At 38.5% G+C, this 26,056-nt stretch overlaps 2 protein-coding genes across 2 annotated transcripts; one reads left to right on the forward strand and one right to left on the reverse strand.

The window, feature by feature from the left end:
- Positions 1–174: 174 nt before the first annotated feature.
- On the reverse strand, positions 175–10,803 carry LOC122846387 (basal body-orientation factor 1-like). The gene is made up of 10 exons (XM_044143330.1): positions 10,760–10,803; positions 10,432–10,684; positions 10,293–10,358; positions 8,116–8,196; positions 7,953–8,033; positions 6,244–6,323; positions 4,676–4,820; positions 1,684–2,165; positions 971–1,075; positions 175–235 (listed from the first exon to the last, which is right to left on the reverse strand). The coding sequence occupies exons 1-10, from the start codon at positions 10,801–10,803 to the stop codon at positions 175–177; spliced, it is 1,398 nt and encodes a 465-aa protein (XP_043999265.1).
- Positions 10,804–16,296: 5,493 nt separating this feature from the next.
- entpd5a (ectonucleoside triphosphate diphosphohydrolase 5a) lies at positions 16,297–24,437 on the forward strand. The gene is made up of 13 exons (XM_044143331.1): positions 16,297–17,487; positions 17,867–17,946; positions 18,854–18,997; positions 19,393–19,468; positions 19,611–19,646; positions 20,516–20,604; positions 20,684–20,763; positions 20,845–20,906; positions 21,002–21,103; positions 21,773–21,916; positions 22,033–22,086; positions 23,636–23,751; positions 23,877–24,437. The coding sequence occupies exons 1-13, from the start codon at positions 17,070–17,072 to the stop codon at positions 23,964–23,966; spliced, it is 1,491 nt and encodes a 496-aa protein (XP_043999266.1). The 5' UTR covers positions 16,297–17,069; the 3' UTR covers positions 23,967–24,437.
- The last annotated feature ends 1,619 nt before the right edge of the window (positions 24,438–26,056 follow it).

Here is a 26,056-nt window from a genome sequence, read left to right on the forward strand (position 1 = left end):
CACATATAGGAACTGATGTTCACGCAGCCACTACTTTTTCCGCTAAACATGCAATGTGGGACCAATAAATCTGTGCAGGCTTTCTAAATTGTAAGGATGAGGTAAAACATTTAAAAATTTTTTATATCTGTGCCATTTTTTTTATGTGTGTGTTTGAGCTCAGCAGCGTTGGTGTCAAAGAGTCTCTTTCCATTCCTCACTGGAAGCACAGAGATCCTGATGCTTGCAGACTTTCCTATCAGGGGGGAAATGCAAGAGGTTGCAGTTAAATAGAGAACACAGAAATGAAAGGCCATTTTTGTATAACACATTGGGGGGCTTTTTTTTTTTTTTTTTACTCCTAATGCAGTTATTATGGGTCAACTAGATTTAGATCCTGCTTACTGATTGTCTTATTTTACCAAAAGGTCAGGCTGGATGCCAGACCACATGAATATACTTCCCGTCTTTCCCGCTTTATTCCATACGTTCAGAACCCCTGCACAATCCTCTGGAAATCATGTTACCAGCTGCTCTCCAACCACAAGCGTTCAAAGGACAAAATAAACTGCTTGTGCACGTGAAGAGGAGACCAATGAGCTGGAAGAAAAATCGTTGTGACCAGATGTTTGTTTCCAAGCACACGACTCTGTGGCCGGGCCTATTTTTACTATTGTGCCCAGACTCTTTCTTCATTCTTTTTAAGCATCTGGATGGAAAAGAAAATTGGCCGAAGCCTAACTTATGTTTTATGGTATCCTCTTCTGCCGAGAAAATGGCTGTTTAAGGCATTAAAGCGAGGGAGGAGTCAGCATTTTCAATTTGAGCTAAGTGCATGGTGTCACTGCACTTTGTTCTTCTGAGTTAATTGATGCAGAAGTTTTTGGTTCATTTTAGAGGAAAACAAATGGATTTTAATGCAGGCAGTGAGCACAAATCCTAATAATAGTTTAGCTGTGTGAAACATAAGGGATAAGGGATGTTTTATTACCTTACCGTCTGTCCATTCATTTTAGCAAAGAGGAGGCTAAGCACTTTTTCCTTTTGCTCCCAAGTGAGTTGAGACATGTTGACCTCATCGCTGGGAGGATGGGACCTTCAGACAAACAGAAGGCAAATCAGACCTCTGTGTCATTAAGTCATGAGTCTTTAATTTTCTCACATTACAATCACATCTTTTAATGTGTTTTACTGAAGGTTTATGAAGTGGAAGGACACAAAATGAATATCTGAAACCTGATTAATGCATTTTTAATTATCCCCTTTTACAATGATATTCTTTTATGCTGCTCTGGGTGAGCCCATTGCAAACAAAACCATTGTCGAAAGTGATCAGTGATATGGACTTAAAATTTCAAAAGTATCTTTTACCAACAGAACTGCAGAACTTATTCGATCTTATGAAAGAAAGGAATACCTAAAAAGGCTCAATTTTACCTTTGGCTGTTTGCAAACAGGATTACTTTGAGTTTCTTGTTACTATAGGAAACAAATTCTAACCTTGATCATTATTTTGAAAGCAGTAAGTTGTCTGGTTTGAAACAACTATACATTTAGAGGTTACGTGTAGAAGGAAACTTCAACTTCATATTTATACACTATTGCTTTCTGGTCAATCAATTCCAATAAAATACATTGAAACTGGTTTTAGAATACATGGGGAATATAACACTATAAAAATAACTGAAAGAAAAGAGAAAGTACCATTGCGCGGCTGCCTCCATGTCTGTAAAGAGGTAGTTGGGACTTCTGTTGACGGAACGGATGGGTGGGAACTTTATCATCCCAGCTGTGGCCTCTCTAAACTTCTGCTGATAATCCTGAAGGGCTTCCTTTTTATTCTGAAGTCTGCTGGCAACAATCTCCTGCCTGACGTGATTCAGTGCTTCGTGGAAAAATACCTCCACCTCTCTGCGTTTATCTACGATGGTCTTCGCCAGCTGCTTGACGTGCTGCATCTCCTTCTCTCGCATGGCAAGGAGCTTCTGCAGTTTGTCCAGCTCTACCTGGCTGGCCTGGATGGTAACCAGATTCCTCTTCTCCTTCTCTTCCTGCTGCTCAGATTTTCTGGAGATTTCTGCCAGGGTCAGCTCCAGTGAAGCAGCTTTGGCCATGACTTCAGAAAGCTTCTTTTCTTTCACTTCCATCTTTGCCGTGTCCTTCTTAACCGTCGCCTTGAGCATATCCTGGGTGAGAGAGCATAAAGCAGAGAAGATCCAGTGCCAATTTGCAATACATGCACTCATCAAAACCATGATTGTTACAGTAAAACTGTTTTTTTTTTTTTTTTTTTTGGATTTCACTCATGAAAATAGGCTCAAAATGACACATAAACTCAATTTTATCCCTGTAAAATTTGGTTAAACATCCCTTAGCAAGTTGTGCCTCATCTACAAGCTTTCTGCAGCTATGAATCTGCTTCTGGCATCAGGGGTCAATCAAGAAGCTTTATTTCAGGATCTTTGTTTTTTCTGGGTTTATAGTTTTGTTACTTTATCTGTGTTTATTCTTATTCTTTATTTTGATTAGATCAGGCTTGTTTCTGTTTTATATCAGTTCAGTCAATCAGTAGTATTTCAATTAGGTCTTTATTATTGATTTATTTATTGTGTTTGGTTCATTTTTGTCATTGTTTTCCCAGCTTCTTTGTTTGTGTTTACTCCTCCTTGCTTCCCTGTGACAATATGACTCTTTTTCCCTCAGTCTGCCTTTGGTTCTCCCCTCAAAGATGCATCCTGTTTGTAACTAGTTCTGGTGATCATTCCAACATTTAACCACTTATCCGTCATTCACTTCCTGCTGGTTTCCCCATTAACTTAATGCACCCTCTTCCCATTGTTCCTGCTCTTGCTGTTGTTTGTAAGTTCATATTTTATTATTCCTTCATTAATGATTCACATAACCCCACAATCCACTGTTAGGTTGATAGTGAAAAAGAAGGAAAAACACATTATTCACTTCAGTTCATTTATGCTTGTTGTGCATTTCGGATTCACCATCACCACCACACGTCATGACAGCTTTATCATTCCACCACAGTGTGTGTTGTGGATCATGGACCTTTGCAACGTCCAGGCGTGTTCAGGTTTTAACCATATTGTCCCTGATTTGTGGAGAATACAGTGAATTTGGAGGAGATAGAGAACCTCAGTATGATCCTGCCTCTACCATGGTTGACAACTGGTGCAGTGTTCTTAGGTTGAAAAGTAGCTCAAGCTTCATCTCCTCTGACTGTAAAACTTTTCCCTAGAAGAGATTTGGTTTGTCTTCAATTATGCAAGAAGCAGGTTCTTCTTTTTTCTTTGGCGAATCTCAGACCATGTTGATGTGGCAAGGCACACTGGTGGACCACCAACCTTGGTCCATTGCTGTGCATGTTTTAGATGTTTCCCCGCTTCCAGCACACATAATTTCAATTGACGGCTCATTTACAGGCGCTCATTGAATTGCAATCATCTACATGGGGCATCTTAACTCTGGAAAACATCTGAAGCACATTTCTGCTGTTCTTTAACCAATATCTTATTGATTGGATAAGGGTTGCATAGATATGCAATTGTTTGCAGGGTTGCCATGCAGCAACCATGCAGAAAGGTCTGTCAGCATGTGTGGGTTCTCTCAGGATACTCCACCTTCCTCCCACAGTCCAAAAACATGACTGTGAGATCAACTGATCTCTCTGAATTGAGTGTGTGTGTCCAGGGTGTACCCTGTCTCTCGCCCAGTGGAGAGAACCAATGATCCAGCCTCCCTGTGATCTTGCAAGGATAAGCAGTTAGACAAGAAATGGATGAGACATTTTGGGTCAGACTGATGAAACTTTGACGTAGTTTCTTGTTTCAGCATGAAAAAAATGCCAATCACACATCAGAACAGGTTTAGGAATAGTGGAAGCCTCTTCAAGGTGGTGTGATATGTAAAATTGATGTTCTTGAGCTTTATAATATGCTATAATGTTATTCCCCCATTAAAAATATATCTGACATCACATGCTAGTTTTATTCTTTCATGCATGTTTGAGAAATCCTTGGGTCTCTCATGGCAACCATACAGCTGTTCAAAAAACGTACTTTTACCAAACTCCGCCTTTTCCACAAAGCTCCTCCCTGGAGCTACAGACTCCAAGCCAAGTCATATTTTATATATATAACATTTTTATAACAACTAAAGGTAAAATTGTTACTTGATTGTGCTATACAATGTCACTATTTGCCTGGAAAAAACATAATACTGCCCTTTTAAGTTAAGCTTCTTCTTCTTCTAAACTACTTATGCTGTAGCTTGTGAGTGGCCAAAGCATCAGGGAAAAGGATTTACTCCTCGTGATTTGTTATCATCATTAGAGGTAAGATTAATGCGCCCAATACTTATTCATCCAAACGAATTGGTGCCAGAAAGCTCCAAAGGATAATTCAATTAGAACCCAGACACCAGTGGAAACTCGCCGCAACCACTGACCACTGAGAGCCTGGACAGCAGTCAGGAGCTCGGTGGGAGTTGGACCACAAGCAAAATACACAGGGTCAGCACAAATAAACAACATAAGGGGGAAAAAACCCCACCTGAAATATATTCTGGACATATTCGACAAACACTTTCCTAACTGAAAATTACTTTCAGGGCATAAATGGTCTCTTTCCAAGGAACGCTACTTAAAAGTCACATTGGTATTTGCTGTCTTTTGAGTGAAACATACTTTCTCCAGAATGACTGAGAGCTTTTCCTTTGCCAGTGAATGTGTCAGTTTCTTCAGGGCCTCTGCTTCTTGAATGGTAGTTTTCAGTGTTTCATTCAAGTGATCTCGCTCCTTGAAAGCAGAAGTTAACGCACTTTCCATCTTCCTAAAGGAAAGAAAAAAATCAAGCAAAAATGACGACTGAGAAATTTGTTTCCAGCTATAAAGATGCAGACACTACATTTCCTCACACTTTCCAGAGGAGACAAAAGAGGAAGTGAGGTTGCAGTGAAAGACGGGAAGACACAAGGAGGGGTGGACATAAAAAAGGGCAGTAGAGAAAGAGGACGAAGGACAGGAGGAAGGTAGAAAACCTTCCAGGGAAGGAAAAAAAGGAAGGACACAAAAAGGGTAAAACAGGAAATGGGTGCAAGCAAGTAACAAAAGGAAGGATGCAAGGGAGGAGAGTAGGAGACAGGAATTAATAGGATGTGATGAGAAGTGAAGGGAGGAGGATACAAAGAAGGAAGGAAGGTGGGGAGGATAGAGATGCGGTCACAGGAGGTAGAACACAAGACAAGAAAAGAGAATAGAAGACAGCAAAGGAAGGTAGGACCCAAAGTAGGAAAGAAAGGAAGGAGCAGAGGAAAGAAGGACACAAGAAAGGAAGGAAAGAAAGACGAGGCCACAAGAAAGGAAAGACAGGACAGGAGGACACAAGGAAAAAGGTAGGGTGGATTTAAGCAAGTGAGGAAGAACGAAGGGAGGGGAGGGAGAACACAAGAAAGAAGAGAGGACACAAGGAAGGATAGAAAGAAAGACGCAAACAAGAAAGAAAGGACAAAGAAAGAAGCCAAGACAGAAATAACTATATGAGGAAGGGAGCTGGGGATGATATAATGAAGAAAAGGACACCAAAAGGAAAAGGACACAACCTTTAAGCCATGTTTCCATTTTCTATAACTTCATATTTATCCAGACCTGGAAAATACATAAATATAATTCCATACTTTTCCAAATGTTTCCAAGCTGCATAAAAACCCTGTGAATAAGTCCTGTTGTCCCGTTGTTTTACTTTCTGATTTTATCTCAGCATGATACATGTAGAGTTGGTTAAGAAGACCAAATCAAACAGAAACGTTAACTGTAGGGTCACAGATTTCTGTTCTTGGTTTGAAGAAGTCCTTCTCAGAAAACCGGATGGGAAAGAGTTGGTTTGTTTAACTTCGAGGTTCAAAATTAAATCAATTATGGACAGTCAGACCACGCCGGCAAGACCACACCAGGATCAACGTTGATGTTCCATGAGCTGTGAAAACATCACCGCCAGAGTAGGACACACAACCTATAGCCTCAAAAGTAAACTATGGTCATCCACACATGCTCTGCTTCCTGCAGGCATTTCTGGGATGGATGAAGATGTGATAGTTGACTCAGGAAGTATACACAGTCATGAACATGACAAATCCAAAAAATAACATTAATTCTGGTCACATATTTACACAGAAATTATTTTTTCTTCACGTTCTGCTTGGTAGAGCATTTTAAAGGATTTAAATTCAGCATCACAGCCGTGAAAACACACTCACACAATAGCTTCATGGTGGTCCAGCTTCATCTTTGCTATCTCTTGATTGCACATGAGCCTCATCTCTTTCTTTAGGCTTGCCTGCAGAAAGAAATTACATAACTTCACGTAACTTGGGATATTTGAGGTTTGCCACTGTCTGTTCTCATACAACAAGTATAGATATAGGCTTTGCAAAAATGTCTTGGAAAAGTGTTAATTTCCCTTGAATGTTTTTGTCATGTTACAACCAGCAAAGCAGCCATATGATAGATGGTTCTCAGTTGTTTTACTATAAACTCTGAAATGAGTGGTGTAGCTTTGCATTCCCCCCCTCTACTTTGTAGAGTCAGTTTCGATATAAGTTTTTACCAGCTTTGAACATCATAATAACTTTCTGTCAGATTGGATGAAGTGGCTTCAAATGATTGGCTTTAGGTCTGATCTTTGACTGGGCCATTCTGACAGATTAACAATAATTTTTTTCCCTCAGTCCAACTGAATAAAACTTTCGAGCTGCATATGTGACATGATATTTTCTTAAAAAGAAATCATTTTAATGGAAAATTGGTTGTAATGTTTAAAGAACTGAAGATTTATTTTTAATGGAAAACATAAAACTCAAATAGAGGATGGATAGATTTTATTCTACGGGATGTCGATATTAGAGAAAAATGATATCAACAAATCATTTTCTTGTCTTTCCCTCCTAATGACAAGAAAAATGGATTAGTATCATTCTGCTGTGGCAGTTCCATACATTCCATGAAAAAATAGTCCCAATTTGCATTTATTGTTATATCAAAATATGAATTTTCATTTTTAGCCAAAGACCTTATAAGCCATTGAGAAAGGTCTAAAGAACATTTTGACCCTCTTCCCCAATTTAAAGTCTTTTCCAGTAATAACAGTCAACTCTAACCACTTTCCTTGTCCCTACTGAAGAAAAGCATACCCTCAGCATGATGCAGCCACTGCCGTGTTTTAAGGTGAGGATGATTTTTTTTCAGGGCGATGCCACACATAGCATTTCCCAAATAGACACATTTTAGTCTTATTTGATCGTAATACTTTCTTTCTCATGTTTGCTGTGTCCCCTACATGGCCTGGTGTAAACTGCATGTTGAACTTCTCATGACTTTCTTCTTGCCGCACTTCTATAAATACCAAATTAGTGGAAAAATTAATAGTTTTTCCCTCTTTGAGGCTCCTCCACACTAACCACTGATGTCTTGGCTTCTTTGCTGATTAATGCTCTCTTTGACCGGCCTGTGAGCTTAGAGGGACATTCATGTCTCTGTAGAATTGCAGTTATGCCAAACTCTTTCCATGTTCAAATGACAGATTGAATAACTCTCCATAACGTTTTCAAAGCATGCTATCGCATGACCCATGTGTTTCTTGTTCTTCATGACGCTATTTGCTCACTTATGTTGTTTAAAAAATTCTGTGAGGCCTTTACAGAACACCTGGATTTAACTGCAGTCAAGTGGATGCTATTTTTTTAACTATAGGAACTTTTGGCACTAGATTTTATTCAGAGATATCACAATAAAGCTGGTTGGATATATATACATATATCCACTAGTTTGTATTAAGATGCCACATAAAATCTCAATAAAATACTCAGATGTTTGTGGTTGTAAACGTTCAATACTTGCAAACGTTTGCAAGGCACTGTATATTCAGTACAATATTATAACAAAATGCAGTTCTGTTTAGTGTTTAAACCTGATCCCTTTGGAATCTGTCCTCAGTTTTCCTTAGTGTTTCCTCATGCTCTTTCTGTGTAAAATCCATGCTTTTTCTCATCTACAAGGAGAGACAAAAATGTTGGTTTCATCATGATGACTTCCAAATTGAAAATATTTAATCCTGTTTTCCACCTCCTCACATCACTGAGTTCCTCCTTCAGCTGGGCTTCATTTTCCTCCATTTTTCTCATTTCGCCCTGGAGCGCTTTGAAATCTTCAGCCTTTTCAGACATGACAAAACAGAACAAAAGCCGTTAGATATAATGAATTACTACCATCACGTTTGATACAGTGTTAAATTATGCAAATTGGAGACAGTGATGAGAATTCACAACCCAACTTTCTCGCATTCATCTTAAATGTCTTAAGATGCTACTGTGGAGAAGTCAGTCTGAGAAAAAATGTGACAAAGTGACCAAAATCATGAGGGACTGAAAACACGCGCGCCCACAAACATGGACATGACGACTAAATGAGAGGCTATCAACCATCTGATTACAGCTTGGAGTCTAATCGTTATTCTTCAGATAACTCTCTAAACGTTCATCTGCATCAGCGCTGCAGTATTTACACAAGCTGGTCTGCATCTTCTAATTTTCCCCCTATGTAGCCCATCCTATGGTAAGGTTTCCAAAAATATTCACCGCTTTAAAGTTAAGTGATCAACATTTCCCTCGTGCTGCACAGAATAATTATTCGCCCGACCAAACCGCTTCGCATGTTCGTCGCTTTCACATACAACCATTTTATCGCCTTGCAGAGTTTGAGGCGCCATCAAAGTCTCATCTTTAGGAGTCAACTGCAACTCTTATAAAAAGGGGACATATGTGACAGCCTCATACATTTTAAGTTGGTCCAGACCATGCGTCCTTCTACATCCTCTGAAGTTTGGTTTTACTATCATGAAGTAAGAATTAGAAGATGGAAAACAGCTGCCATCCAAAGAATAGTTTTTCTGTCACTTGACTTTGTCACGTGAGCTTAAAAGCTTGGGCTTTTATGGTGGGAAACAGAGGTCAGAGCGGGTATGAGTCTAAATAAGTTCCTTTGGTGTGCGTTATGTAACCTTTGGGGGCCTTTCTAGACTGAGGATCCTGTGTGACAATGGAAGTCTGGTTAACACATCAAGACCAGCAGCGTGTCTGTATTTTCCCGACCAAGCACTTTTAAATTATGCTTTTCACTGTGGCTAGTGGAGTAGATTAAAATAACATTAGACCATCACTTGGAATCCAAGGCTTTGAGTTTTTATTTTATTTTATTTTATTTTATTTTATTTTATTGTGCCTTTGTTTGGTTGTTGTTTTTTTAACATGGCGAATGCCAACATAATTACACACAACACCAGCTGTTAGCAGACAGCGCAGCACATTTTTGACATGCTACGGGTTTAAGATGTGCACAGTAAATCAGACCAAAGGCAGCTCCTGGAATAAAAAACACTTTTAACATGCAGTGTTGGGAGATATGTGTGGTTTTTTAGATAAACATTCATCATGATTGATTACAATAGAAAATAAAACTGGGAAAGCAACATCAATGTTATTGATGTTGCGACACACCTTCCAACAATAAATAAGAAAAGATGGAGCCAATCTAAGTTGGCCTCAACCTTAATTTTGGTATTCAAATTTTTTTAAAACTGAAAATAATATTAAAAATAATAAATAATAATAAAACACCATATAGTTTTCAAATACTAAGTTTAGGAATGCTATGCATGCTTTTCCAAACCCTCCCTTTACCTAATAATATATGGCAACACCATGGTGAAAGAATAACATCAATAGAGATGTTGGTTCTAACATGTACCAGAACTCAAATACCTTTCTGTGCTTTTCTACTCCTGTTTATTCCAAAGTGATTTTAAAATAGTGCTTCTGCACAGTAATTAATCAGAAGCAACATTTGTGGACTGAGCACACAACCCTGGGGGACGTCAGTGATCAGTTCAGTGTTTTGGGAGACACTGTTCTCAATCCAGATTAACCAGTATATTCCAGTCAGAAAGTCCAGTACACATGAGGACAACATGTCCTTGGCCCCAGATTCAGAACACCACAGACCAGGGGCATGTCCTTTGAGAGCTCAAATCCTCGTGTACAAATTATATTTTAGTACAATTTTAAATATTATTATTGTTCAAAATGGTAATGATGAATGGCCTGTAGTTCAGAGAGCACCAAAATACTACATTCAGCCATTCACCCATTCACACACACTTATAATAGTTTGTATTTTACAAATTAATGCATTTAATTGCATAACATTTTATGTTTGTATATATATATATGAAATATCAATGCTTTACACCAACCTGTTTGTTTCTTTCTAGAAGTGCAATGGCCTCTTGTTTTCTAAGTTTGTCTTCAAGCATCCTGATCTGTGAGATCAGAATTTCACTTCAGATTTACATTACAGACTGTTAATTTGTATGCGTCTCATCGCCTCCTGACCTTCTCCTCTCTGGCCTCTACTTCTTCCTGCCAATACCCGGTCATGTCCACAGAGTTCTGCTCACAGCGGAACAGCTGATTGGTGAGCTGCTCGTTCAGCAGGGCCATGTTATGGTGGGCGCCCCGGTAGTCGGACAGATCCTGCTCGGTGATCTTCAGTTTCAGTTCCCACAGCGCGGCATTGGCTCTGGCCGTCTCCAGGTCCGGTTCCTTATCGGCTTTTGGCTCATGTTTGGAGCTTTTCTTTCCTTTCCTGTGACAGAATAAAACCCGCAACGGGGCTGTAATTTCTTATTTGCACGTAAACGCAGCAAATAACCGCACTTACCCGCGTTTCTCCCGCTTAGATTTGGAGGTTTTAGTTGTTGGCATGACTGATGGGGCCCAACAAACCTGGTACCTGCTGGTAGTGAACAATGGCTGCTGTAAGTTGGCCTATTTGTTGGGCTGTGGCTATGGTGACTCTTAATAAATTATACAGGGTGTCCTGGTAGTGTCTCAGTCCAGTAAATAAGAAACAAATCACTGGATATTAGCTTAAATTCACATACACAATAATAAATCCATTATCATTTAAGTGTGTCAATACTACACAATTTGATACATAATTAAATAATTCCAAGTAAAATCTATTAATTAATTTTCAGTCCAATATATGAGATACATAATATGTATTCTTTAGACCAGTAATCTTAACTGCAGTATGGACAATCCCACCCACTGACTTTTTTACTCTTAATTTAATTTAACTTTTCTTATGTAGCACAACAAATGCAATCTCAAACAGATGAATTTCATATATTTAACTGTTGACTAAAGGCTATAAATATATGTCATATTTAATAAGTAAAATATATGATATAGATTTCTGTTTTCAAGCTTTTGTTTTGATTATATGAGAATGTTTTCTCATAACAGTTAATGAAAACACTATATTTAAAAATAGAATATTACATCAGACCAATCATAAAACATAGAAATTTAGGGTTTATTACAAGGTTGTGATAACATAATAGATATAATATAAAATAACTTCATATTAGTTTTGTCACACATATGGAAGTGACACAAATCCCCTCTATCTATACATTAGATTTGCTTTGAACATGAATGGAAAATATATTTTGGATTTTTATTTATTTATGTGAACTGATTTTTTTTCATTTTTTTTCTAAAATAAATATAATTGTAATTGTCTTAACTTTCAGAATACTTAAAACCTTTGTCATTCAGTAAATATAACATCTGGCTCTTTGAACTGAAAAGGTTGCTGACCAGTCTAGAAGACATTTTTAGTACTTTACAGCAACAAAAACGAGAAGTTTTTTTCTCCCTGTATGTAGCCAAAGTTAATGAATGAGTGAGCCCATATATCTATTTTAGGAAAATGTTTTGTGGCCTTATACTGACCGTATTATTAAACAGAAACATACACGCAAAAGCAAACCTGTTGTACCTGACATTTTCTATTTAAGCAGATGAAAATTTGACTTTAAAAATCAGCTGCAGCACCTGTTATGTGAGGATCAGATCTAGGCTGCGCAGAATTATTGAAATGGCCACAAATGGCACACGGAGTGCACTTTGGACATCCCTGTTTCTGAACATTTAGCAGCACTAATTGAAATATTTTACTGAATGTAAATACTAATAACAACAAAAATAATAATAATAGATTTGATTTATTATGGTCTTCATATCTTGAGATCTAATTTTAACATGGGTAGCTTTCATTGTTTAAGATTAAATACGTAATAAATTAAAAGTTGTTAACCCAGTCTTTGGTAAAAAAAAAAAAAAAAAAAAAAAAAAAGTAAAAATGTAAAAAAAACATTGCAGTTTTTGGTTATATGATCATTCATCAGATGAAGAGAAAAAAAAAGATCAAAAGGAAAAGTTAAAAGCGGCTCCATTGTTGCTGTGGTTTCTAGCTCACAAAGCTATCGTGAGTGAAATAGGTTTCTAGGTCATTGAGGAGTGTATAGTGGCTCACCAAAAGAAGAAAAAAAATCCCAAAATGAATAAAAAAGAAACAAAACAGGTTCTTGATGTGCTTTTATAGGAGTTTTTTTTTTCCCCAAAAAAAACATTTTTGCCAGTTGTTGGGATGCAGACAAATCTTTATAACACAGATTAAGTACTGAAATAAAATATTCTCTATTTCTTCTATTAAATATTATGACATGTAAACAGCTGTAATGATACAAGCAATAATTTCACTTGTTGTTTCAATGTTCCCACCAACAGCAATAGGTGAGCAACATGTAATGTTTTGTGGCAAGTCCTTAACTTGTGCTAACTGCATAATGCCTGAATTTCAATCATGTCTACAAGGTTTAGGAGTTTTATTTTTTATGTTTTTTGGCGAATCCTGGACAACAGAGTAATTATGATGTTGTTTTGAGGGTGTTTCTTTCTTGAATCTCTCTTGTTTTGCACCAAACATGATTCTGTATTGTTGTGGCCATGACTGGGTCGACAACAACAAGTACCCGTCTGCGTGGTTTTACATTCTTCTATTTTTTTTAGACATAAAAGCTGCTTTATGGAAAATATTAAACAAATAATAATAAAAAATTGGTCTCCTACCTCATGCTTCTAAAATTTGAATCCATTTAGTTAATGACAAAAAGGAAATTGTTTTTAGTGTTTTGGAAGATAATTTTTAATGTTTTTTTTCATTAGCTGTAAACTAAGAAAAAAATTCCAAGCCTGTCGATTTTCTCCTTAAATCTTAAATGGTCTTTGCCTCACAATCCTCTTAAGGGTATTCCAGATGAGCACCTACCTGTCTTTTTTCCTTCCACTAAATTTTCCATTAATACACTTGGATACATCCAGCTTCTTTAGTTTTACTGCACCACCATCAATATCAGTGACTGTCTTTTGGACAATGTCCATTCAGAGTCTTTCCCATGATAGTGTAGGACATGTTTATAAAGCCTTCCTTCTTTCACTCTTTGAATCGAATTACTCAAGTGAATTAACGGCACTCGAATGTATTGCAGTGTTTCTGCTTTAGAAGAATGAGTGAATAAATCAATAAACTAATCAGTGTGCATCACGAGACTCAGATGCATGTTCCCTTGAGCAGCCGACTGACTGAGTATGTCACTCGTCATGTAATTACAGTTTTCTCACGCTGGGCTCTATCACACAGGATCTGTTTGCACATGATCTCTTCCCACAAGTTGACATGAGGTATACTTGGCTCCTGTCTGCAGTATTGTTCGTGTTGTCCTAAAAAGAACTATGTGTTTTTCCACTGCCATCTCTGCCGTTGTTTTCTGCTGCAGTTATGGGAAAACCGCTGAGATAGTTTGCTCACATCTTTAAGGAAGCTCTTCCAACAGAAACAATGTCAAGGCAGGTTATAATTCAGGCTGAAAACCGCTGGATTTTCTCCGTCATCGTGTTCAGGATCCTGCAGGCTGGAGCCTGAATGTCCAGAGCTGATTATTTATCAAACACACGCACAAAAAGAGGTAGAAACGGAGAGCATGTTGGGTGTAGCTACTGTAAACTGAATCATATAGGGTCGCTCTGCTCTCTGGCATCACGACGAGAGTTTGAAGACTAAATTTAAAGGTAATTACTATGACAGTGAGGAGAGAAAACTGAAATAACCCGGAGCTTTTCAAAGCTGTCATTATCACTGGAATTATAATGACAAGGTTTGGGTCTCTTCAATGGACTTGTTGGGGTAGGACACCCACAAACATGGCATTCCTGAGGGCAACATTGCAGCATATTAATGATATATAGCAGAGTGTAGATTACAAAGCTGGGGTCCCTTCTCGTGCTTTACGGTTTCAGTTAACTTGAAATGAAATACCAGACCTTGAAACAAGTGCTTGTTTTACACTGTGTGTGTGCGTGCGTGTGCGTGTGTGTGTGTGTGTGTAATGTGCTGTGTCATGTCTTAGGTATAAGCTCACACAGCAGTGCATATTTCACCATCTCAAAAAGACTTTTCAGCATTAAATTTACAATATCTTTTAGCAAATATAAGTTGCTCTTGTTTGATTGGATATCTGCTTCAGAAAGATATTGCTGATGCTGCTGCAGCTGCATCATTTTACAGTTGCAAAATGAACGTAGGTGTGTGTGATTCACCACAGAAACCCTCACTGTACTTAAGTGGATTATGGGTGTCCCAATATTGCACATTACAAATATTACTCGCAGCATGACACAGGATCTGTCTGAACATACTTTAAATGGTTTTAAAATGAACTCACATGGCAGATCAAGAGCTCAGTTAATCCTCACAGAATAATTTTATTTTTGGCTTTTATTAATCTCCCCTCACACAACCGGAAAACCAAAACATCCACCAGCACAAGACAGCAAAAAGTTCTGCACATGCACACTTTGATAGGGGCAAACGACCATTCTGGTAAACCACAAGATTGAAAAAAGTAGCCGCAGTATTTACAAAAAAGGAAGGAGGAAAGAAAGTCCAATATTTTTAGTCTAAATTACAGTGTTGGAACAGTGCTTTGCACAGTTGAGTGTCCAGGGAGTGGAATGGCATGATGGGTGAACACTGCTGCCAGGCCCCACCCTCCCCACATTGTCCTCACTGTGGAGTTCCTGCTCTCTAACAGCACACTTGCCCTCCTCATACCCTCCCGGCATCTCATGCAAACAGCATCATTTCTGGCAAAGTTGTTGCAGGAGCTGAAAGGGGAGCAGGGTTGAGACAGGGTCAGTTTACCAGGGATCTCTATTTTGTCATATTTCTGCTCATGCACAGTGCACAAATTTCACTTCATATGAGGACTTTTTGCACTGGTGTGAGGCATACTTGATGCATCTGCATCCTGCTACAACGAGCTGTGCTTGAGAGGGACAGAATTAGCTTGTGCCATGCCAAACTCCCACCTAAACTGGAGAAACAGCTACTCATGCTTTTCATGCATTCTCTCTTGAAACGTGCCTCGCAGCCTAAACATTTTTCCCTTGTAAACCCTGTGGTTAACACAGAGATGAGTAGGAGTGAGATGATTGCTGTAACATTCTTGTAACTTTTATGCCCACTGGAGAGAGCAGGTTGAATTTGCATTTCTGAAAGTTGATGAAATAGCTGAAATGGATTGTGAAAAGAAGGTTAAGGATTTTTTGGTGGTGATTCATGGTGCACAACTTGCTCATTTGAGCAATAGCCTGAAAGTTGTTGTTTTCGTTTTGTAAACATTATATTTTATGCATTTTCAAAGAAAGCTCCGAAGCCCAAATTAGATGATGAGTTTAAATCAGTGGGATTTTCCTGCATTTGAAAAAGATGATGTCATTTTTCTGCCTCGGCTCTAACCCTCCTCCACCTAATTCATTAAAATTAAACGCTTTTAGCTCATACTCTGTGCCTGTTTTTTTTTTTTTTTTGCTTGTTTTTGAATATTGCTTAAAGCAGGCCTTACATATAGTCTCTTCAACATCTTAGGTTTTTTCTACTTTTCTTTTTACATGATGAAGACATTTGTAAAGTAAAAAACACATTTTTTAAAACTATATAAAATATCAGAAACATTAAGAACTAAAGAAAAATGATTGTTGTTAGTTTCCATCAATTTTTCAGGCAACAAAGAATCTCATTTCTTTTTGATTTGTTTTATTTTGGTAAGACAAGAATACTATTTGTACATACTATGATAAACTGTATTTTAAAGAATCAGAATAAAAATGCAATCTTAGCAGGAATCAACTTATCAACTCATCAACTTAACAGTAAGGGTTTTAAAGTGATTTTACCACACACATCCTGGTGGTGGTGATTCCACTTTAGAAAACTTCTTTAACAGAGAAATGACTCTTTTTTTTTATTTTATTTTATTTTTTTTACGTCTTGTGGCACCCCTGGACCATATCTCCCTGAGCAGAGAGCCACATTCAAAAACCACCAACAATATAAAAATACATCCCTAAAGAAGCTCAGTTGTGGTCTTTCAAAGAAATTTCTCTACAAGCCACAAGAAATGAATTCATAATCCTAATATGTGTGCAAATGTTAAAAGACTAACATTGGTGCTGCTAATTTGTATAAATGTGGAAGCAATCAGCTTCGCTTTTATATCAGCCAGAAAAAATACATCACATATAATTTAAGCAAAAATTAAGCACTTATGAAATTACAAAAGTTCAAAAAGTAACAGCGTGAAGGAATTTCTGCAGGCATTAAGTATTTTAAGACCATTTCTTTCAACTTTATCAGTGAGAGCAATTAATTTTTTACACCTTGAGAAACCCCTTCCCCTTTCATATAATAATTTTCTTTGGCTTCAGTGCAGTCAGTAAGTATTAGCAGAATAAAATGCAGCCAACAGTAATGCTTCATATTAAAGAAAAATGAAAGAAAAGAGGGAAATACAGCTTGGTAAGCAGGTAGAGTCCTCAGCTCTGCTCTCAGGGAGGGGGAGGGTTGGGGACTCCTGATGGAGTTGGGATGTACCGGCACAGGATTGGTGGATGGCTGCTCCAGATGTGGCTCCATGCCAAGCCCTTATGTCTTTATATACTGTAATCAGATGAGGGGACAGTCCTGAGTGAGCATCGCACCCACTCTGCGTCTTTCCTGCAGCTCCCCTGGTCTCCAGCATCCACAGGTCTTCTCTTCTGCACCCCAGACTCAGAACACAATGGCCAAGCAGACCCTCATCCTCAGTCTGTGGCTCCTTGCTGGGAGCCTCTTCACCGAGGCGACCTACTACCGCCACCACCGCTACATCCCACATTACTTCCGCTACAGGGAGCCCTCCACCAACACAGAAAACCTCCTTCCCGACGTCGCAAACCCGGCGCCCGAAGTCTCGCAGTCCGGCAACCCGACCTACCCCGAGGTGCCCGAGGTGTTCCACCCGGCGCCCGAAGTTGTCCACACTATCCCAGAGGCTTTCCACCCGGTGCCCGAAGTCGTGCATCCGGCACCTGAGACCCATCACGTGCTCCAGGTCCCCGACAGAAATCGTGACAGTCGGGTTTTTTACGGGATCATGTTTGATGCTGGGAGCACCGGCACCAGGATCCACATCTACAAGTTCATTCAGAAGGATCCCGGTGAGTGCACTGCCCTCTCAGAACAGCTGACTCCCACTCTGTTTGCTGTTAGGTCATTCGCTGTGTGGTGTCAGGACCAAAATGCACCAGCAGACTGCATGGACAATTTAAAATAGGCAGGAGGTGAACTTTTAATGAGCTTGTGTTAGTCAACTGTTGGAAGCTTTAAATAATTATAAATGAGCCTAAATGTAGATGAAAGTATACATGTAATTAGAAGGCAGAGCTGCAAAAAAAAAGCAGAATAATAATAATAATAATAATAATAATATATATATATATATATATGTGTATATATATATATATATATATATATATATATATAACCCCCCCCCCCCCCCTCTAACTTGTGTTATCTGTTTCGTGACTTTTTTTGTAGTTGAGCTGCCTGTTCTGGACAATGAAATGTTCCATGCAGTGAAACCTGGATTGTCTGAATATAAGGACAACCCTGAGGAGGTATGTATGCATGTTGGCACCATCACTTCATCTTTTTATAGGGAGTTGCTCACTGTTACTGCAACTAAACCACAGGATTTTCTTTGGGTTAGATTTAAGTGATGTAAACCCTTTGTAATTTCAAAATTGCTGCTTCAGCTCTCCATGTCCAAGGAGTTTTCTTTTCATTTCTGCACGAAAAGTTGCTGCTCTCCAACCTTGCATTCTTGGGACATAAAGAAATTTCTGGCCCATTCACACACTGATGCCATGAACACACCCACTTTAAGGAACTGTAGGCATGTTGTTTCTTTACAGAAAGTTAATAAAGAGATGTTGTAACGCTCCAAAGTCTCAGCTAGGGGGAGCATTCAAATACTGAATATAAGGAACCCAAAAATGGTACTTGGAGGAACACCACGGGCGATCTTTGTTTGCTAAGATTTATATTTGGCATATGACACAAAGCGGTCAGTTTCAGCCAAATAAGATCGGAACCAATTTAATACACTACTCAGTTTACTGGCTTATGAGCCTCAATATGAGGAGCCACAGATTCCTACCATGAGTATTTTGAAATGTTTGAGGATTACTGCCTTTGTAAAAAAAAACAAACAAACAAGATCAGCTATTAACTCTGCGAGAGAGAGAAAAAGAGAGAGAGAGAAAAAAAATGCACTCTATAGTTGTTAGCTTAAGCTTCTAACATCGTAAATGTAGAACCTAATTTATAAACAGCAGGAAAGCTCCATGTCTCTTACATGGAGCTTTGCTCATTGTCACCAACCCACTTGGGTTTTCATTGGGTTTGTTTTATGTAATGTAAACTCACTACAGCTTCCAAAATAGCTGCTGCTGCTCTCTTCTCTAATGTTTTTTTTTAATGTGCACTAATTAAAAGAACAAAAAACATTGTTGTCTTCTGCAGGGTGGGAACACCATCCGCCAGCTGCTGAAGATTGCCAAGAAGACAGTGCCTGAGGAGGAGTGGAAGAGGACGCCAGTGGTCCTGAAGGCCACGGCGGGTCTGCGCCTGCTGCCCCTGGAGAAAGCCAATGGCCTGCTGAAAGAGGTGAGGCACATTTTTACTCTGCCATCAGACAGCTTAACTCAAACCCTAGCCGTCCCACCAGGGATAGGGATGAGAAAACCACTAAGTGCTTACAAGTGACACTGAACGAAACAGCAGCAAGTCTGCCCATTTGGTGGTTATCATGTTGGAAAGAACAGCTGTTGTTGGGTTGTGTGGAGCAACCATATTTGGCATTTTAAGTATTATCCAGGCTTCTGTTCCAGCCATGTTTGTGGTTCAGTTGTGTGTCACTCTAAAACAGTCTACCAGACTGCACTGTTTGTAAATCAGGTTATATTTACTTTTTTATTTTAGACAAAATGAGATTACTCAGGTAACTGTTGCTCTCATAAAGCATACAGCTTTGCTGAAGCCATGCTGAATCAATCCTGCAGGTACAAGAGGTTTTTGAAGAATCACCTTTCTATGTGCCAGAGAACAGCGTCTCAATCATGAATGGAGCAAATGAAGGTGAGTAAACTTTATCTGAGTCAACTTTTGCTAAAGCATTCAGACCAGTGACCAAAAGGCATCTTTACATTATTCTGTACATAATTATCAATAAAAAAAAATAGGGTGACTAATGTAATTATTTTTCTGCATGTGATTTTAGGAGTCCTCGCCTGGGTCACAGTGAACTTCCTCACAGGTGAGGCATTTGTAAAGTTTTCTATACTGGTGTTAGAGGTTGCAGGAGGCACTTAGATTCTCAGTCCTGTATTATAGACCCCAAATGAACAGCAAAACATGGATAATATTGTTACAGTGCTGTGGTTTAATCACATTGATCTAAACTAAATGTTCTCTGTCTTGTTAGACATGATTTTAATCAGTATGAAGATACTAGTGACTATAATTAAAATCCTGAGTAAAACTAGAACATTCCTGAATAAGATTTGATGGTGGCTGCCACTTGGTGTGTACTGTCAAACACCTTGATGCCTTTTTATTGCTAGGTTACATCACTTTTTAGCATAAAGCCCAAACACAATAATTGCACCCATAAAAAGCAAGACTTCAATTTGGAAAAGTATTTTTAAGCCTTTTATTAAAGGCCTACCAATGTCCCTTTTTCCAAAACTTCAATTATGTAACATGCATTTTGAAAAGCTTTGCAAGTTTTATTAAAAAAAAACTAAACCACCAAAAACAACAAAGCTAACCGTGTTGATTTCTTCTTTAGACCAATTATGTATTTAAAACCTACTCTTGTGATATTCCAAAGTATATGTCTCCTTTTTTTGAAGAGTGTCTGCTTGCTTTAGTTAAAATACATCAGATTTTCCTTATAAAAGAGTGAGAATCTTATTTTGAAGAGTGTTTGTGAGCTTTACTTTGAAAGTCAAAGTTTCAACCTACAACTTGTAGAATTTCTTGTTTCCAAACAAGCAAAATAACACAATAACCAATGTTCTAAACAAATGGCTTCCTCTGTTATTACTACACTTTCAACATTCAGTACAATGCCCCATCAACCTTCGTCTAACATGATTTCTGCCTCCATGTTCTTGTATGTAGGCCATTTGTATTCCAACACCAGGAGGACAGTGGGGATTCTGGATTTGGGTGGAGGATCTACGCAAATCACTTTCCTTCCCAAATCAAAGGTGAATGAAGTTTTTCATGTGCAAATTAAATGAGTTCAAGTCTTTTAGAACCAACTAACACTTCTCTATGGTCCACCAGAAAACAATTGAAGTTGCTCCAAGACGTTTCACAGCCAAATTCAACCTGTTCAACCATACATATGAACTCTACACACACAGGTAAATGACTTGGCAAATGTGAGATTAAAAAGTAAAGCATGGATACTTTATTTATTCTAAATATGTGCCATATTTACATAGCTACCTTGGAAATGGACTCGTTGCTGCCCGCCTCGCAACACTTGGAGCACTAGGAGCCGATGGTGAGTCATATTCATTTTACTATGTATGCATTGTGCATTTGCTCTGGGAAATGCTCAGTGTCAGGCAACAATGTTTATTGTTTATGCTTTCCCAGGACTGGATTGGAAAGTCTTCACTAGTTCCTGCCTCCCAAAAAAATACAGAGAAGAAGTGAAATTTGGAGGGGACAGCTATAAAGTTAGCGGGATTCCAGGCGGTAAGATAAAAGCCTCCTGAGGTTTTGAATGCTTTCCCATTGTCCTGACTCCAACAATCCATACATTCCTCTCTCTAAAGTCTGGATCCCAACAGAGTACAGTACAATACAGTCTCACATGAGAACACATATCAGCCAATGCTCGTTTAATCTTGGCACCAAACACATGTTTTATCGTTCTCTCTCTCTTATTGTTCCCACTTGGATAATTAAACTGTCATCAACCTTGTATTTAGATGAGAGTGAAGACTGTCACTTAACTTCACAAATAAGCGAGTCACTCCCATACCACAGCCAAGTAGCCAAATGTTGCCAGGTCATCCCTGAGTTGTTATATTTTTCATTGCAGAGAGATCATTTTGATCTTGGCCTGGTCACAATTGTGTGTTTGAAAATAGGCGGCACAACTGGGCTGTGCTAGCTGTCACTCCTGTCAGCACATAGTTTTGCCGGCACAATTGCACCAACAGTTCCCATAGAGCCATGTGAAAGTTGTCCATCTGGGGCTGAGCCCCAAGTTTCACCCGCCCGCTGACCTCGGACTGCGGCTTCCAGCTTTCCTAGTTGCATTCCATCCATCTTTGCTTTCCAAAACTCCCTCTTTTCTTCACTTCCCTTAATGTTAAGGAAGACCACTCTTTAAATCTCTGCTGTCTTGTCTTGTTACAGGATATGCAGGCTATAAACTGTGCTACTATGAGGTCATGAGGGTCGTCAAGGGAAATTTTCACCAACCGTACGAAGTGAAAGGCAGCAGCGTCTTCTATGCTTTTTCCCACTACTATGACAGAGCTGTGCAGACCGGCCTTGTCAGTAAGTGAGAATAGACCTTTGAGCCACCTTCCAGCGTCATTATCTTTTATGCTAATTATAATCTTTTTGCACAAGGTTGGTATTCAAATTGCACGTTTGTTTTTGTTGCACACCAGGCAGTCTAGGTGGTGCGATTGAAGTAAGAGACTTTAAGAAGAAAGCCAAAGAAGGTAAGAGTTACATCATAACCTCATCAAAGCAGTCAAAGGTGTTGGGAAGTTTGAGTTGATCTTTACAAATTAAACAGTCCTGATCTAAAAGAGCCAACAGTTTGTGTATCTCTGGATGTCAGGGAGTTCAACTGAGAGCTGATGGGTATAAAAAGTTATGGCCATATCACCTTGCTTAGTTCTGGTCCAGAGAACTTTAATAGACAAGTCACTGATGATTTTAGAGGTCCAGATTGTTCAAATAACTGAAATATATTTAGACCATTCAGTACAATATAGATCAATAAAAGTTCTTTAAATTCCATACTTTTAAAGACAGAGAGACAGTGGAGTGATTTACGAACTCCTGTGCTATCATACACTTTCCTGTTGCTGGTCAAGACTTTGGCAGCAGCATTTTATATCAGCAAAGTCTCCATTGAAATGTTCTAACCTACTAAAAATGGCATGCATTGGTGTCCTGTTCTGAAAGAAAACTATTATCCAAGTGTTCTTAAAATAGAAGAAAGGTGAATTGGTAATGGACACTATGTGGATGCAAAATTTTACTTACATAAAGACTTAGATTTCTTCTTGGTTGGATTTGAGGGACTAAGAACAACAACAACAACAAACATCTCCAGTAACAACATAGAAACATTGAATCAGTGATTGTAATAGAATGGGGTGATAAGGTGGGATGGAAATATAAAGATGTATTTAATTTGCATGTATGAAGTATTGCAAGTAGCCAGAAAACACAGCGTTGGAGAACCCCACATGTGATTTTTGATCACTAAGATTTTTTATTGCCAAATATCACTGATCTAAAGCAACCACAGCACTACAATATCATACCCAAGTCACAACCTATCAGAAGCAGTGCTTGCAGACAACAGTCCCCAGTATTAGGGGCCACAAGTCTCTGCCACAGACATTTTGTGGCTTTGAAGCTGACAAGTTTGGGAACCACTGCTTTAGAGGGTGAAATCTATGTTTCAGATGTAAAATGCCACATAAAAAATGTCATTTGAGGCATTTTTATGCCTCAAATGACATTTTTATGCCCAAATGGCCCAATTTCTCCAGCCAAGAAAGAAAAACTTCAATGTTATGATTATCAATTTAACTTTCTGACCACCGTAATGTAGAACCTCTCTTATAGCCAACAGGAATGAGTTGGTGAGTTACATAACACTGTTTGTGTTGTGAGAACACTGTCACAAGGACTTAAGAAATGAGTCTCACTCAAGTTCGGCTGGCGGGCGAGCTGAAGGTGTCTGCAGGTCCCAGGCAGGAGGGCACCTGGCAGATAGACACCACCTGGATGCTAGAACATGCTGACACACACATAAACACATGCCTGGCTGCTTAACACCACCACCCACCCGCAGCCTTGTGCTGACCCCCAGCCGTACTCCTCACACCTCCCTGCGTACGCAAACACACATAACAGAAAGGTCATTCTGTCAGGGGTCAGAAAAGGTCTCCCCTGTACTTCTTTATGGATTGTCATTGAAATATTGTTTTAATATATGTGAAACATGTTTGTTTTCTTCTGTATTTGCAGTGTGCAACAAAATGACCAAATACCGTGCCATTAGCCCTTTCCTCTGCATGGACATGACATATATTACTTGCCTGCTAAAGGAGGGCTTTGGCTTCAAGGACAGCACTGTGCTCCATGTAAGTGACTCAGGTTACGAACTGCAATGCATGTGGGAATCATAATATCTCTTGATTCAAACATTGAGAATCAAGGGATATTTACTATTTAGATGGAGATTCTTATCTTATGTTTTTTTCCTCAGCTGGCCAAGAAGGTGAACAATGTGGAGACCAGCTGGGCTCTGGGGGCGACCTTTGACTTCTTCAGGAACTTCAACATCCACCAAGACTAGTTGCAGTCGCTGCCGCTGGCACTGAGAGGGACAGTCTGTCACTGTGGGGCCTCCTTTCCTCTGACCACCCAACCTCCTCAATTCTTACTAAAACCTCATCATCCTGCAAACACTAAATGAACTCTTTTTTTAAAAAAAGAAGAAATCACTATATTTTTATAAGGCCAGCTTTTTCTACTGTATATCGAGCTCATCGTTGGTGGGCTGACTTTATTTTTATAAAACGTTTACATGTTTCCTAATGGGTGGCGGACCTGAAATGTCTTTCTGGCCAACCTGTAAAGGGTAAAGAGGGGAACTTTGGAGGCAGTGATAGGAGCCATGGTATTTTGGTGCTTACTGTGGTCCTGGTGTGCGCTGTGCAGAACAGTGGAATAAATTTAGACAATAGTTGCCGGAGCCGCAACCACCACAATTGTCTTTCTAGATGCTTGTAAATCTGTTTTCTTTTTATTCTAGCTGTAAATCTTTCTATATATATATATATATATATATATATATATATATATATATATATATATATATATATATATATATATATATATATATATATATATATATATATATATATATATATATATATATATATATATATATATATATATATATATATATATATTAACTTGCCATTAGATAAATAGAGCAGTTGACTACCAGACAGCTTCTTTTTCCTCAACATCGCACAAAACACTTTAACTGCAGTTATTGTAGCCAAGACATGAATATTTGCTTTGACTTCCTTTACAGAGATGTATATATTTATCATTATTTGGTTTTTTCTTAAAAAGACAAACGCTGTAGGAAATGCCTCTAACATTGAGTGAACCAGTAGTAGTCTGTTCCACCAAAAGCAGGAGAGAAAAAAGATATTTTTCTTTATCTTATTTTATTGTGACTTGGGAAGCCACTCAAGGATCCAGCAGCATCATCTGCAGCCATTTAATGATACATAAACCCAAAATATATAAAACATGTCTGGAAACTATGCTTTCTTTACTTTTTGTGAAATGTACAAATATTTAAATAGTTGAAAGTTTATTATTTTTTATTATCTGTACTCAATAACATGTTACTGCTCTTCCTTCAATATTCTGTGTTTTCATTATTCACCATATTCAGTTACTACTGCTGTACATACACAATGTAAACTTAGTGAAACTGTTTTTCAATATTTACAAAATAAATTGTTGTGCCGCACAATTTCCAAGAAATATTTGTCAGTATGAAAAGTCTGATGTCTGATCATTTGTACATTGTTTTTAATAAATGTTGTGACAATAACCAAACAGGTATGTTTTAATAAAACATGTAAATGTGCTTAGTGTCATGCTGGCGTGTGTTGGAAAATTGCAAAATCATCAAAATGTTCAAAAAGTAAAACCTCGATAACAGAGATTCATTTCACACAATGAAAAATGCTTATTAGGCATTTATCATTGTTAGTTTTGTCATATAGCTAGTGAAAAATCAAGAACATAAGAACAATAACCAAAAGGGATTGTTAAAACTGAAAGGTGGTTTTATTTTTTTGTGCCAGTCACTGATAGCCTCCACACAGCAAACGCCACTAAAGATTGTTGCTAAGGCAGCTGGATGTTCAATGTTTAAATGGAAAGTTGGGTGGAAGAAAGAAGTTGCAAAAGTAACAGGACTATTGACTTTAGTAAGCTTGGGAAGCAAAACCTTTTCATATTCAAGAGACGTTTAAAGCATAGACTGGAGATAGTGTTTCAAGAGCCACTACATAGACATATTCAAGACATAGGAGAACAGTGACTGGAAAGTTGTTCAGTTATTTAAAGCCCTGTTTTGAGAGGAAAAATTTTGCATTTCATTGGGAAATTATGGTCTGAGAGTCTGGAGGAAGAGTGGAGAGGCCCATATCCAAACTGCTTGAGGTCCAGCAGGAAGTTTCCATTGTCAGTAATGATTTGGGGAGCCATGTCATCTGCTTATGCCATCAAGAGGAAGATGAGTCACTGGACCCAACATGGCAGCTTAAAGCTACTATAAAAGCAACCTAGGCTTCCTAAATACCTCAGCAGGTTCATAGGCTAAATGCTTCCATGCCACTTCACACTGATGCAGTA

This window comes from Gambusia affinis, linkage group LG16 (assembly GCF_019740435.1).
Source record: "Gambusia affinis linkage group LG16, SWU_Gaff_1.0, whole genome shotgun sequence".
NCBI classification, from domain to species: domain Eukaryota; kingdom Metazoa; phylum Chordata; class Actinopteri; order Cyprinodontiformes; family Poeciliidae; genus Gambusia; species Gambusia affinis.